This window comes from Drosophila suzukii, chromosome 3 (assembly GCF_043229965.1).
Source record: "Drosophila suzukii chromosome 3, CBGP_Dsuzu_IsoJpt1.0, whole genome shotgun sequence".
NCBI lineage: Eukaryota > Metazoa > Arthropoda > Insecta > Diptera > Drosophilidae > Drosophila > Drosophila suzukii.
In genome coordinates, this window is record NC_092082.1 from 83,019,176 (window position 1) to 83,035,343 (window position 16,168).

Sequence of the window (16,168 nt, forward strand, 5' to 3'; positions counted from 1 at the left end):
TCCGTACACTGAACCACCAGAACCACCAAGATCAAAGACACTTTCCAGCCGCAGCCGCAGTTGTTAACTTGCTGAGCAACCAGCAACCATGATATGGTGAGCCCCGTTTCGATCCGATCAGATCCGCAGATCAGAACCCCAATCGAAGATGCAAATTGATGTCCAGAATTGGCTGCGCTTGCTTGTTGCGCTAATTGAATGAATCAGTGCATGTTTTTCCTTCGCCCCCAACTCGAACTCTTAACACTCAAACACCACCCTCAGAATCAGAATTCATTGAGAGTAAGCCCCTGACCAACCCAGTATCTAACCAAACCGTACTCTATATCCACTTTGTAGACGTTGTTCTCTCTTCTAATAGTTCCATAAATACTCGTTAAGTTAGCGTTATGCACTCAATACACTTACCAACTACAATAATCACTATTGTCCTATTCAAACATAAAATATATCTTACTAATATGGTAATTCTTGGGTTATACACCTTTGTTCCACATAGGTATTTGGTGATAAGGATGCGGATGGCTTCTATTGGGGCGAGCTGCGTGGTCGCAGGGGCTATGTGCCGCACAACATGGTCTCCGAGGTGGAGGACACCACTGCCTCCATGACGGCCGGAGGTCAGATGCCCGGTCAAATGGGCCAGGGTCAGGCAGGCGGAGTGGGTGGAACCGCCCAGGTGATGCCCGGCCAGGGAGCTCCTCAACAAAGTATGAGGAACGTGAGCCGCGATCGGTGGGGCGACATCTATGCCAACATGCCGGTTAAGCGGATGATCGCCCTCTACGACTACGATCCCCAGGAGTTGAGTCCCAATGTGGATGCCGAGGTGAGTCCTGGTTACTTTATCTTTATTATTTTGAGTTATGTTCTTTATTTCGATTGATTTCCTTCTTAAGCGGCGGGAAAGTGAAGCGGGGAATATTCTTATGGGTGGTATATTTGGCAGCTTAGGTTTTAGTCAACATGTTGTGGCTCCCATGGCAAAAGAAGTAATAAAAAATGAAAGATCTTAGGAGTAAACTATTGCTATGCGTTTTAAACGGTTAATTTTAACTAATTGAAAAAGAAAAGATTGAAAAACTTAACGCATTAAAGGTATATTATCAAACAACATAATACATCTTATAGATCCAAAAATACTCGTAAACCTTCTTTTACCTAAAATCGATTCTAAAATAATCGGTTCAGAAGCAATATTTCACCTTATAGCCTACATTTCCTAGAGTTGCTTAATTTGCAAAAGTAGTTAAAGTTACAATAAAAAGTTTGATGTTATGAATAAGCTTGGAAATTAATACCAATTCAAATAGTAAAAAATACTGAAAGTATACTTTTAGAATATTGAATGTAGAAAGAATATTATTTAAAAAGAGAAAAGATAAATAAGAAACTTGGAACTATTTTGATTATATAGTGAACATCTTAGTACATCCTGAGAACAGAACTTCAGATCACCAGTACAAGAAGTGTAAAGCTTGTTTAACAATTTAATATGAAATTGATATATTGTAAAATTCAATACTGATTTAGAATATTTGACCTCCTCCCACTCACAGCAGGTGGAATTGTGTTTCAAGACGGGCGAAATCATACTCGTTTACGGTGATATGGATGAAGACGGTTTCTACATGGGCGAGCTGGACGGCGTGCGGGGCCTGGTGCCGTCGAACTTCCTGGCGGACGCCCCAGACCAGTACAACAACCAGATGGGGCCGGGCGGAGTGGCCGGCAGAGGCGGGCTGAGCCAGCGGGGCAGGGGTCAGGGGCCAGGAGCGAGGGGTCCGCCGCCCCCGCCACGCGACAACATGATGCCCGGAATGGGCGGGCGCGCACAGCCGGGCAAAAGTAAGTAGGCTTTGTGCAGATCAGATCGAGATGCCAAATGGACTTTCGCCTTTTTCGTTTACATTTTACTCTTGCGTTTCTTCCGTTCGATTTGAATACGAATTAACCAATGATCGAATGATACTGAAAACCGATTCGAACAACTCTAATCTTTCGGGCTTACAAACAGTTTCTTTTTAACGTTTTCGGTTCCTTTTCGGTTGATTCGTTTTCAAAAAAGAAAAAAAAATAAGAAAAATCTAAAAGCCAATACTACAAAATAATACATAACATGTACTTTAATCTCGAAAGCACTTTATAAGATGAATAACTATGCAGGTTCTTCCAGACTACATAAACAATTCCACCAGCGGGATAATATATACTATACTACTATAGCAATCCATTTCTGTTCCGATATCCCCAAATATATTTTTTTCGTTTCCGTTTTAGTTGTCCCCCAAACGATATATATTACAAATCAGCGAACACAGAGAATATTTTCACTACTTCTCTCTTTCTATCTTAACTCTCTATCGCAAAAATTTCAAGTGAAACAAAACAGTTACAAGTTGAATACAAATTCTGATTTTGAACGCCGCTAATTTGATTTCCATTACGATTACGATTCCGAGCGAACTTTTGTACAACTCTTTTCTCCCAATTTTTTTTATCTTATTAATATTAAATGCGATTTTTGTTGATGTACAAATTAAATAATTTCCAGCACCAATCAGTTCGATATTTCCAACTTATATATATACTTATATAAATATTTCCTTCTTGTTTTGTACGATCTTTGTTTGGACTCCAATGATATAACTCTAATCCAATAAAAATATACAATAGATAGTTGTTGTTCTTGTTGTTGTACACACACAATATAACATATATTTCCCGAGCATTAAGCATCACCATTGATCAATCATGTAATCATCCTGAAATGAAGAAATCAGAGAACAAATATCAGATATCAGATACTTCAGGCCCATTTAATCATGTTCATTTCCTATATCGTCTTTCCTTTGTATATAACTCTTTCACTTAGCTTTCTTTAACTTGTCCGTACCAATCTTTCGTTTGATTACCCTTTCTTCTTCTTTTTGGTATCCTGTCTCTCCTTGTCTTGCGTGCCTTTTTCTAGACGTGTAAATTTCTAGATGGTCTCTTGCATGTTACTCTACTAAAAAGTATATTTGAAAACAGTTTTTTTATTTGGTTAAATTGCTTTTGATTTTGTTTTTAGTGAAGCAATTGTGTTTGCCTTAACGATACGAATTACTTGCACCTGAATTGCCGAATGAATTGATATTGATTGCCTAGTTGATCACCACCGAGCCATAGATCACTTAAAGTCAACCTCTGAATGTGCCTTGTACCAAAAAAAAGAAGTAATACCAATGTGAAAAGTCACCCAGAATGCCTTGAATCCACTGATGGAGACGGAGCCAGAGATTAGTTGGTGGACAGATCCTAGGGAACTACGAGTACAGCAGTATGGTACTTCTAAGTTTTGAACCTCTTGAGTCCCGGATATCCGAACCACCCCCAAAGATAATAGCCCCCACCCACCCCAAAAAAAATAACGTTAAACGAGTACGAGTATCTGCTTTTCGAATCAAATATTTCTTTTAGCGTTGTTTCCTCTCGTTGATTTTCGAATATTTTCTGTTCGTTTTTTCGTTGACTTCTTTCCTTTTCTGGTTTTCTGAATGTTGGTCTTGTTTGTTTGCCAATTAGCTTCTTCGATATATATATTTGATATTTGTTAATTTTTGTTCAAAAATATAACAACAAAAACAACAACAGCATCAGCAAGGGCTCCAAGCACCAAAAATCCAAAAAAAAAATTTATAAATTCTCAAATGAATACGAGCAGTATTTTCTGTATCTAATGTACATTTTATATTGTAAAATACTTGACTTAAATTTTAACTACTTATTTCCATATAACTTATAACTTATATACAATGCCATATGTACTAAGCCGATAAAGTGCCCGTCCAAATGCTACATATAACTTATATCTTATCTAAAATATCCCGTAAACTGCATACAAAAGCTTGTGCAAATGCAACCAAAGAACCGAAATCATCTGAAAATAATTCAGAGACCCCGAGAAGTTCCCAATCGGGGCTCGAATAGGGCTATATTTCGTAAGCCAAAACGAAGAAGGTAATATTTAATGCAATTTTAATCTACTTACGTCTGGAAACAATAATCACAATCAAATCAAAAATGCAATCATTTAACTAAACTCTCTATCTTTCTCACATTTTACTAATCCGATTTGATCTTTGACCCTTTGGCGCCTCTTTCTCTCGTTTCAATTATGTCTTTGCGCAAAACCAAATTAAAACATAACATTTTCGAAATGCCCGTATTATATTTGGAAGAAATACAGAGACCCTTGGGTCTCTTGACCAAATTTTATTTAACCCTTTTCGTTTTGAGTTGTCCATTGATTTGTTCGTGAACTGCGGTGAATTATATAGAACAACGATTATTTGATTAACCCCAACCGCGCGGAGATGAGTAAATGTATAAGTATATGCAATCCAATCTTTCCAACCAACCAACATTAATCACAGTTTCTGAACAGGCAGCTAACCGAACTATCTGCAAATTGTACGCGAATAAATTCAATATTTCGATTGGTTATGATTTCATTTTCGATGCCTAAGTTCGACTTTTGAGTTCCGATTACGATATTTTTCGTTTTGACTACTACAACTTCTTTCAAATAATTTTTTGTAATGGTCTGCTGTGGTAAATGTGAAGTCTTTATGTTATATTCGTTGCTATAGATGCTCGCCCTGCTTCCCCTACACTGTTAGACAACACGGGCCATCCTGCCCCCGATCACCAAACGCAGGTAAATACTCTTTCTCTTTTGTTTCCTTTTGTTTTGATATATCGAACGTATGAAAAGAAAGCTAAAAAGATATACAATATTTTCATTTGTTTGTTTGTGAAAATAAATGCTAAAGCTAATCTAAAGAAAAGAGTTAAGAATACGCCAAATGTAACCACAACTGTTCACCTAATACCTCAAAAGCTCAAAACTAAAACCTAATACCATATTATTATTGCTACAACAGTTACAAAAAAACTACTTACTACAACAAACAGTTACCTATCCCTATAAACCTGTACCTTTACCTATGTATAACTTCACTTACTATCTCTGTCACTCATTGTCACTTTTCGGTTCCGATTCTCGGCCAAGCCCAATAAAACAATATCCATTTAAATCCCGGAAACGGAAACCACGTATTATCCCGACACTCAGACAGAAGAGGAACACGCCATCTCTTTCCTACGACATACTGCTATCGCTTTCCTGCACACGCGCCAGCTGTGATGTGCGGACTCTTTCACACTCTTTCTTCCATAACTCGACTCGAACGTCCATTGTTCCGTCCTCTTTTCTCTCTCTCTCTATGTCTATAGCTACTGCGCATTATCTTCTTAGCTCACCATGTCTATATACTACATGTAATCCATTCCGAACCCAATTCAAACGCTTACAGTACAGTACTTGAACATTCCAATTAACGATATCAATCAACCGATTTATATATACCTATATATATATATCTATAGTACATATGTATAGCTAGCAACATGTTTATCTTGTAGTTAACATCCACAGACAACAGCGACATTATAAATACAAACATTCAAACCAAACAGCAAGAGGCTCGTCCGTGTAAAGATATATCCCCAGATCGTTGAGCACTTCATGTTGGTGTAATATATAGTCGTAATCGAACTCAGAATATAGCTAATCAAGAGATCGTGTATGTGTGTATAGTCTGTATATAAAATCTTTCAAGGATCTTCAACAAATATCAGCAACGATTTCCACAGCAACAATCATTTACATCAATTTCTCTTCAGTTTTTTATTCACTTGATTTACATACATTCAAATATTATTTATTCTAACTGTGTCACTGCTTTTATTTTTGTTAATCCGTTCTCAGTTTTGGTTTTTCTAGTTCTGAACTCAGCTTACAGACTTCCTAAACTTTCTAGCTTTGCCATGATAAATGGCAACATATTTTTTTTATTACCCTGCAATTTGCTCACTCTAAGCTAATAGAAGGTTAAAAATGGTATCATACTATCTGATATAAATGATCAGTAATATTATTTTCTTTAATATAATTTTCTGATACAGGGGACCTGCTTTTAAAACATAATGCTCATTATTATTGCTTCTAAATTAGCTTGGAGAGCAAACAAAAACAATTCCGGAGAATGAGATAATGCAAAGTGATAATATAATCCAAATGTGTACAAATCTATTCACACAGTATCCGAAACTCCTTATCTTAGAATCGCCAAATACCAGATACCATATATGCCAGATACAAAATACACACTCAAGTAAACGTATTGCTGATAAGACGTGATACATACCTATAAATATATATATATATATATCTATATATGAATACATTTTTGTTTTCTTACTGGTATACGCTACTAATTATATTAATTAATTGCTACTACTACTATATGGAATATTGGATGTAATGTGTACAAATTTCTATGTGATTCACTGTATGTGTAATACCTTGAGTTTTTGGTTTCGTCAATTGCCTCTTGAGTTCTTCTCCCCACCTGATTTCGACCCAAACTGAATTTACCCTTTATTTTCTATCGTCATTCCCCTCATATGATTTTCTCTGGCTCACCTTCGTCCAGTATGATTTGCTCAATAGATTTGCATTTAGCTTTTACTTTGAACAATGATCAAACACTGAAGTAAAAGATAAGTTAGTTTTTTTGGTTCATCGACACGAACTCATTCCGGATGACAAGTATCCGCTGACTATTTATGATTTCACTGATTGCCTAGACACGTTCACAACAAGACACAACCTTCGACATATCATCAAGGTAGTGTAAATAAATAGAGCTTTAGAAACTACATATAGAAGTCCGGTCCAAAAGGAGTCGAGAGTCCTCCCGCACTGTCTGAATATTTTTTTGTCAGAATGCGTACCTATATCTTTTTGAAATATTTTATTTTTGCAATGCTAATTTCTTGTTCTGTTTTTGGCCTTAGGCCTGTTACGTTTTTCAGTTGACAACTAATGAGAAACGTTGCTAGTTCTACATATATATTTTATGTTTTGTTCCAATCAAAAGGATGTGTATAAATGATCAAATCACGTAATGCTACTGTTACTCGTTTCAATTGGGGCCTTTAAATCAAGGCTCCTGCCACCCTGGCTCCTCGAGGAGTTGATGGGACTCGGAGGCCATTGATTGAGTCCAGGCTGAGCACTGTGTTTCATCTAGCGAGGGTTTCCTGTTCGGTTTTTGACTAGCCTCTCTATTTCGTAGTTTAACGAACGTAGCTGCCATTACTACTAACAAAAAAAAAACACAACCAAGGACCTCGCTAAACTAACCAACTACCCCCGGCTAACAAACACTCTTGAGAGAGCATTTCAAAACTCCATGAAAATATTAAGAAACTTCCCCCGCCCATAAATATACGTACCATATATATATATACTTAACAAATTAGTTTGCCATTCGTTTAAAGCGCCCACTGCCTGATTGGAAGCCCAACTAACTGATATTTTGTGGTCCTTGGACCAACGCCACCTTGCAGGGGATGATCGGTCGCGTTGGTAATGTCGGCCTGCAGCAGCAGCAACAGCAACAGCAGCAGCAGCAGCAACTCCAACAGCAGCAGCAGCAATATGGTCAGCAACAGACGCAGATGGGACAGCAGCAGCAGCAACAGCAACAGCAAATGGGACAACCTGGAATGATGGGTCAGCAGCAGCAGCCGATGGGTCAGATGGGTCAAATGGGTCAGCAGCAGATGGGTCAACAGATGGGTCAGCAACAGCAACAGCCGCCGGTGACGACACAGGCCCAAACGGGCGGCCTCTTCTCGGGCGCAACTAGCCTGCTCTCTGGTGCTACCTCGGCTGCCACCGGTGGTCTATTTGGGTCGAAGCAACCGCCCAAGACGGATCCAATGCAACCACAAGGTGGTGTGCAGCCAGTGCAGCAACAAGCAAACGCCTTTGGTGGTGCCCAGCAGGGGGGTATGCAGCAGCAGGGGATGCAGCAGCAGGGGATGCAACAGCAGGGGATGCAACAGCAGGGGATGCAACAGCAGGGGATGCAACAGCAAGGCATGCAACAGCAGGGCATGCAGCAAGGGATGCAACCAGGGATGCAGCCAGGGATGCAGCAGGGGATGCAGCCCGGCATGCAACAGCAGCAACAACAAGTGCCACCGCAAGCCCAGGCTCCCCCTCAAGGACCGGGCGCCGGTCTGCTCGGGGGTCTCAAGGGCATCGCTGCGGCGGCGCCCGGCGGCGATGTCCTCTCGAAAGGCAAAGATCTCTTCGGAAAATTCGGGTTCGGCTTTGGCAAATAACCCCGGTCATTCTATAGGGTCCTGTTATATTATTCGTAGATTAGACTTATTATTACTATTATGATTATGATTATTGCTATTGATTACGATTACTAAGCTAATATACAAAAACCAAAAGAAAAGAGAAAAAAAAACGGAAAAACAGAAAAAAACACAGATGATACTATAATGACAGACAAACCAGAAATGCTAACGTTAAAAGAACCCATTTATAACCCCGGTCCGCTGTGAGTTGTTGTTGTTGATCTGATATGATATGACATGACTAATAGTACTAATGGTAATATTTTTTATTAATTAAATTGATAGAAATATTATGAGTGACCGACAAAATCAGCAGCAACGGTCTCACAGCTCGACCAGAAAAACAAAGCCACAAGCCCAGATAAATTGTTGTAAAATTATTTAACAAATTGCCTGCCGGTTTAGGTGACTGCAACTCGATAAAGATAAAGAAAATGATTCCATTAACCCCACTAAAGGATAAAGCTCTATAATACCAGATTCACACACACACACATACAGACGCAATACACACACACACACATATATTATACAAATACAAGAATACAAATACAAAATACAAGTAAGGGAGGAGAAATATATTATATACATACATTATATTTACAATTATTTGTTAACGCACATTGTTAAATTTGCTACTGTTGCTGACCAGTTTATAAATAAAAACCAAAAAGAATCGAGGAAGGGAAAGATAAGAAAAGAAAAGAAAAGAGGAGAGATGATAAAGCAAACACATAAGGTAAACTAAACCAAACATAAACATACATATATTATATGTATATATTTAATATATATTGAAAACTAAATTGAGATACACTAAAATTACATTTATAAATCAAAACACAACCGAATGTTAAGCGATGAAGCTGAACAAGGATACATACATTAAAGTAAATAAATAAATCGATATGGTACATATTTACATATATTCGCATATACTAAATACGATTTCGCATTCAAGCCAACCTCCAATCGGGCGCATTTCCAAGACAAGGCGACCTTGACTTCCAGTCCAGCACAAGAAGATATAATCCCATCTTATCCCCTTTACAACCCAGTGATAATCGCAGCCAAGTCCCAAGAATCCCCATTCCAAAATCCCAAATCCCAAATCCCTAACCCTTCGACTGCTCGACTTAAAACTTCTATTCTACGCCCCACTTTTTCAGTGTTTGATGTCCATAGAAGCCATATGCGATAAATATCAGTGTAACTTAAAGCAAACCAAAGACCAAGAGAGATCTACTCCTACATACATATAATGGGATACCCAAAATGGCAAATACAAAAAATATAATGTACTAAGCACAAGATAAAAGATCGTAGCATTAGACCCAGGAGACATGTTCACTAAATTCAGCAAGGAGACTCTTTCACACCTTCTCTAGCAACTTAAGTCGCCCCTTGCTACTTACTTCCTATCGCTATCTACCATCCTACCTACCCATCTTTCGATCGTTATTTTATTACTACCAATTATCAATTACCAATTATCAAACTACCAATTACCGATAGCTATATGCCGCATACGACTTATTCTGTTTCTCTATCTATCGGGAAACCTTGCTTCTATCCATCCGGTTTGAGAACAGAACAGATCAGCATACTGTTTCCTAATGTTTGAAAATTGCTTTCACTCAGCCCACTCTCAAACACACTCAGCATAATACACAAAAAAAAACAAATACATCGCGTACCTCTTGCTTTACGAAAATACAAACATTTAAAGAAATGGAAAGTATAAAGATAACAAAAACAAAAACCAAAAAACAAATATATTAATGACAAAATTTACCAAACAAATATATTAAACAAGGCATATTTAAAGAGCGCATAGAGTTGCATATGTACATGTGCTTGGCCGGCAAAACAAATAATTGTGAGCAAATGATTACTTTAGACACACACTTACCACTAAAAAGACGATACATAGATACACTGCAATTAAACACTGTAAATTGTAAACTGGCAAATAAGTAGACGGGGCAGAGATAATAGAGATATCGGAAGTAGCCAGAAATGTTGGTGAGGTGAAATCGAGATCGAAACAAGTGTTAACTTTTCCCACGCAAAATGATTTAAATCTTACAATCAAGTCACTGTATTATTCAGCCACATCGGATAGACAATTACAATCTACAAGCCTAACTTCGGCGTCCACCGAAGCCGTAAAGTTCCCGTAATTCCGGTACAGATATATCACTTCCGGTGAACGGGGACCAGACCGGAAACACACACACAGACACAGATGCAGACAGATAACACAGACACACGAACACACTCTATAATCATTTACTAGACACACCTATACAAGTATACAACAAACAGTTTATTTCCTCGGAAACAAAGCGAACAATATAGAATAATTGATACTAAATTCCCATAAAAAAAACACACACACTGGCAAAACAAAAAATGATAATGGCAAAGAGTACTATGCAATATGAAATGGATAAACAAAACAAATGAAAACCAACTAAATTGTTATACTGTATTATTATACTTTTTCTATAAATTATAATTTCCTTATTGAACGACAAAAAGCGAAAAAAATAATAATTAAACAACAATTTCAAAGAAAAAACCAACCAGCTTCTCAATTGCTTTAATTAGGCGGCATTACTCATACGACACGTATGCCAGAGTATATCTGTATTTCAATTCAGCGGCACGAGGCGTGCTTTATGGGGTCTTATGGCACCTGCTTATCTCCTCCGCTTGCAAAATACTTTCGCCCGGTTTATCTTGATATATTCGTAGAAGAGTGCTGTATTTTAATAATGCATATAAGTATTTACAGAGTCGCTAACTAAACAACTAAATCTAAGTAGTTAACTAACTGCGGCCGCTGCCTAATTACGCAATTTGCGTGCGAACGTCAAGCGGAAACAGGTGAGGAGATAAATCTTCTGACGTCCGTCGTTCATAACCAGATCAGACTGATATATTCAGATATATAGATTACAGCTTGGCCTCTAGAAGAGGGGCTTCCTTTTCGATCTGCAAATGACTCGCCAGCTGGCTGTCCTCCTGGCAAAAGCGCACATTTCCCATCACAGGAAGCATTTGCTGCACCTTAAGGCTCATATTCTGCAGGATTAGAAGGACATCGTGGCTGGCCATTTCCTTGGCCACTGAGATTAGCATTTCACTGAACGTGGCATCGAACTGCATGAAGCGGGTGCAATCGAGAACCACTGGGAAATCATTCTGATACAGTCGGCAGGCTGCTCTTAGTTCATTTCTCAATGCATCCACTCCGGTGTAATAGACATCCGATTGGGGCACTATATGCACATAGTACGCGGTCTCATGCTGAAAGGGAGGGAGTTTCATTTTAATTTATATTATTTTTCAGGCTTTAAAATCATATATACCTGTTTTAGGTTGACTTCGAATTTGGGATTACCAAGACGTAGTAGAATAAACACCATGCTGAGCACAATTCCAAAAAGCAGACCCAACTCCACGCCGGCAACTAAACAAATGATGAAGCTTCCCACCCAGCTGAAGAAGTCCTTTTTATTGTTCTGCCAGAGCTCCTTAACCGGAGCAAAATCAATCTGTTAAAGAAAAGACAAATAAATATAATAGACATTTTAAAAGAAATTTAAAAGTACACCCAAAAAATAAGCGAAGTTTAAATGTTAACGAATTGAGATATTTTTTACCCACTTATTCGAGAGGAAACATTCTTGAAATCAAGAAGAAACTACTTCCAAATTTATTTTTCCAGAAAAAGGTATCTTGAAATACTTGTGTTTGGATTTTGGAGCTGATATAAGTATTGATTTTTGAAATACAATATTGAAACAATCCTGGCTCACTTTTAAAATCGAAAGAAAGATTTCTGAGATTACATACCATAAAGATAACCGCTGCAATCAAAACAGCAGACAGCGAGGCCTTTGGGATGTACTGGAAGTAGGGAGTCAGGATGCTCAAAGCGGAGAGTACTATCAATCCCGTGTAGATGCCAGCCATGGGTGTCCTTACTCCGGAGGCCTGACTCACTGCCGATCTGGTGAAGGCTCCGCAGGTGGGCATGGCACTGAAGAAGGAACCGGCTATGTTGCACAGGCCCAGGGTCAGCATCTCCTGTGAGGCATCTAGATTGCCATCCTTCACTAAAAAATCATTGCAAAATCAGCACAAATGGAGGCTTACTAAATATCACTCATACGCACCGAAGGCCTTGGCGATGGCCACATTGGCTAGGACTGCCACAATGGGCACCACCACGATTCCGCTGCCCAGCTCATGGAGGATATCCGTGAATACATAAGTGCGGTTCTGGTACTCGAAAGCAAAGGGTGGCAGCTTGATCGTGGGCATGGCCGAGGAGACCTTGGCGGAAAGGGCAAAGGGCACCGCTTCAATGGAGCTCTTCTTCACCCAGATAAACACTACAAGGCCGGTGAAAAAGACCACCAGAGCATTGCGAGATATACTGATGTACCAAAGGATCTTCTTCAAACGACGAGTGACTGCCGTGTCCTGCTTGAAATTCACTTGCGATAGGAGCTAAAATTGTGTTTAAAAAAAAAAGCAATGTAGTGATTAAATACTAGGTAAATAATAGTTAAATATCAAATACTGTGTTATTGATTAGGTTTTCGATCATCATTAGAAAGGGAAACTTTTGTCTTGCTTGTTTAGTCATGAAATATTAATTATCAAATTTATAATTATGGACAGTTTTTTTGCAGCACAGAGCCTACTTAGTTATATAGGGAAGCGTGACTTTAGATTACATGAAAAAAGTTAATTAGAGTTAATGCCAAATTACATTTTGAGTCAATACAAAAATAATTTATCACATATATGATATAACTAAGAGTTCTTTTATATAAAGTTTAAAAACATACCATGATAATTTTTGATATGGTTCAAAACTGGTAAGATTATATGGAAACAATTCCCAAATCAATTGGTCTTATAATTATTTAATATTTAGGCACACATTATTTTAAACTTACCCTCAACAAAAGCAGGACAACCATACAGGAAACTCCCATGGCGGCGTCCGTGGGACGAATGTTGCTGAAAAAGTCTCCAATGGAGGGGAATCCCTTGATGCGAACCCCCAGGAGATTCTTGATCTGGGCAAAGACCACAATTACGGCAGTGCCCGAGGTAAAGGCCTTTGTCACGGGAGCCGGAATGAAGCTCACGATGAATCCCAGCTGAAACACTCCCATGGCCAGTTCCACCAAGCCGGCGAGGAATGCCAGAACGATGACCACCTGCACAGGCTTATCGGCGCAGAATTGAAGTGTGAGAATGGCCATCAGGCTGGTGGGTCCAATGGATACCTGAGGTATCGTCCCGAAAAACACATAGATGATGGATCCAATGAAGGCGGAGTACAAACCATACTCCGAGGAGAGACCAGCAAGAGCTGCATAGGCGATACTCTGTGGTATGATGGTCAGACCCAAGGTGATGCCGGCGATCAGATCCGCAAAGGCCTGCTCCCGATCGTAGCTGGTGATCCAGCTGAGGAAGAAGATGCGACGCACCAGCCAGTGGGCCTCCTTGGGCTTGGAGTACTTGCTGGCCACATCCACGTCAACGGTGTGAACCTGGCCATAATACTCATCGCCATTCTGAGCCGTGTATTTTTCCTTCTCCTCGCAACCAGCTGAAATCGAGGTAATAGAACCATTCTTAGTTCGGTTTTGAAGAGGTAATATTTTTTTTTAGAAATTCCTACGATCGTAAATGGTGGCTACTGTGGTCTGGGACTGCTCAGTGGTAGCTGCTCCATTCCTACGACTACTATTTTTGGGCCACAGGCCGAACGTGTGCTTTCGCGGCCAACGCATTGTGTACTGATTTTCAGACTCTGTTTCAGTTTCGCCAATGGCCAGGTACAATCGCTCTGCCAGCCGAAATTGTTTGATTTTGTCAGGGGGATTTTTAGCATTTTAATAATGAAAACCGAACAGTCCGGCTTGTACGATTGCCAGGCCGAACGAACAGCGAAAAAAAGCGCAAAACTTTAATTGTGTGAAATCGTAATTAAGCACATATGTTTGCGTACTCTCGCTCTGGCCCAGTGTTCCCGGTGATTTGTATAAATAACTGAGATTCTTGGCTGATATTGAAGGCCCCCCTCTATTGGAGAGCCAGTACTCAACTATATAGCACTTAATATGTGTTAGCGGAATTGAAAACCTGTTATATCTTCCTCAATCGCTCTTTATGTAAATCGCACTACAAATCAATTTCACCCAGTTTTTTTTTAGAGTAGGTAAACAAAGCGAAAATCGTGTGCAGCCATGATAGAATAAGTGATTAAGGGTTTTTATAAAAAATTCACGGGAAGTAAAATTAGCACGTTGAGTGCTACTCATATAGAAAACAAATACGGATGGTAGCAAGTGCGTACTGTCTCCAAATATGATATTAGTCATCTTTCTGTCTACAGATCTCTAGATCTATAATTGATAGTACAAGCCATTGATCATAGGTGCTACCTTTCACATGAACTGGTTAAAAAAAGATCTGTGAAAATCTGTTACGTATGAAAGTTATTGTCGTTGCCATGTTAATAATAGATTTCCTATGACAAACATGCAAAAGGTGTGTTTAAAAAAGTTTTTATATTATTTTTATTAATTTAGAAAAGGTAAATACGCTGCAAATATATTTTGCACTTTTTTTAAAACTTTTTATTCAATTTAATTTTGTTAGCTTTATAGATTTATTCAAATCCGATCTTGTTATAATATAATCCTCCATAGTTAATCCCCAATATAGTCAAATAACTAGTATATATTGTTTTTCAGCGAATGTTAATATTTGTGGTTGACGGCTTGGCAAGTTAAATACTTTTTATACACGGGCGTTATCGGTCATGATGGGCGAAACCCAAATTGAATGCTAATTCGTAACATCAGGCCAATATTTTTAACAACTTGCATCGACACTATATCTCCAGCTGTTGCTCGCTGCTAATTAAAGCGGGAGATCGGCGGGTGGCATATATGGCGGTTGTAAAATTGGCCAAGTAGTGTAAATGGAACAGTTATAAAATTATCACGAGATATGGCAGTAATGAATCACAGATGTTTCAAAGAGTTCTGGCTAAAACTTTATATCAAAGGTTGATTTTCACTAAAAATATACAACCCTTATTTTCCACATTTCTTTAAAACCGAACATTTATATCCATGAACTCAAGTATTATCCTTACCATCGAAGGATAACTTCTTGACGATCGACATTATTCACGTATCCGCATATGATTTAAGGATATTTATCGAAGGATGTTCGTGAAATTAACTCTATACTGATTATCCTTTTAAAGTGAGTGAACCAAGTGCACCGCTTCGCAATCTAATGAAAACTGCCGAATAAGCGAATTTTTGAATGATAAATAAGTGGGCGCGGGCAGATTTTTCTGATAAAGACGAAAAATGAAAAGAGTCAAGAAAACGGCGACAAACAGTCCGCTTTTATTTTCAGCTCGAGATCAGCACAACAATGGCATACTTAACGCGCATTCGGCAGGCGGACGGGAATGGGCGAGCAAACATTGCGGTGGGTTGAGATGGGTGGGATGGGCTGGATTTGGATCTGTCGGCCGGAGCACAAACGAATATATAACTGGAAATGTCAACGGCACCGGTGGCAGAAACTACCGCGATATCGCTGTCGTGTCCCCAAGCGAACCAAGTGCGCAGTGGGGTAGTCGCTTTGATTCGTAATCTGGGATCCCTCCATCCCAATGGGTTATCGTGTGGACTCCAAGTAATTTTCCAGCTCTGGCAGCCTATCAAGTGGCATTCCACGCACCTTGTCCGATAAATGATGGACCAATATTTGGATTTTGACTTAGATAGATCAAACGATCCCAAATAAATCAACCAAATATGTACCTTATCAATGATTA

General features: G+C 39.0%; 2 protein-coding genes across 17 annotated transcripts in view; one reads left to right on the top strand and one right to left on the bottom strand.

The window, feature by feature from the left end:
• Positions 1–10,071, top strand: part of Rbp (RIM-binding protein) — a 30,121-nt gene extending 20,050 nt beyond the window's left edge. For 12 of the 15 annotated variants that reach the window (XM_065867220.2, XM_065867211.2, XM_065867218.2 and 9 more), the window contains 4 exons: positions 500–829; positions 1,560–1,848; positions 4,635–4,702; positions 7,462–10,071. In XM_065867220.2, the coding sequence (XP_065723292.2) occupies positions 500–829; positions 1,560–1,848; positions 4,635–4,702; positions 7,462–8,244 (1,470 nt within the window). In that variant the 3' untranslated portion in view covers positions 8,245–10,071. The remainder of the gene's footprint in view (positions 1–499; positions 830–1,559; positions 1,849–4,634; positions 4,703–7,461) is intronic. The other 3 variants (XM_065867221.2, XM_065867222.2, XM_065867223.2) reach the window with 1 other exon arrangement.
• Positions 10,072–11,007: 936 nt separating this feature from the next.
• Positions 11,008–15,629, bottom strand: LOC108006428 (sodium-independent sulfate anion transporter). Of its 2 annotated transcripts, none has more exons than XM_036817565.3 (6): positions 15,470–15,629; positions 13,248–13,912; positions 12,456–12,792; positions 12,133–12,395; positions 11,646–11,831; positions 11,008–11,583 (listed from the first exon to the last, which is right to left on the bottom strand). In XM_036817565.3, the coding sequence occupies exons 1-6, from the start codon at positions 15,498–15,500 to the stop codon at positions 11,230–11,232; spliced, it is 1,836 nt and encodes a 611-aa protein (XP_036673460.3). In that variant the 5' UTR covers positions 15,501–15,629; the 3' UTR covers positions 11,008–11,229. The 2 variants fall into 2 exon arrangements, with proteins under 2 accessions (XP_036673460.3, XP_065723296.2); XM_065867224.2 differs by lacking the exon at positions 15,470–15,629 and adding an exon at positions 13,985–14,144.
• Between the last annotated feature and the right edge of the window lie 539 nt (positions 15,630–16,168).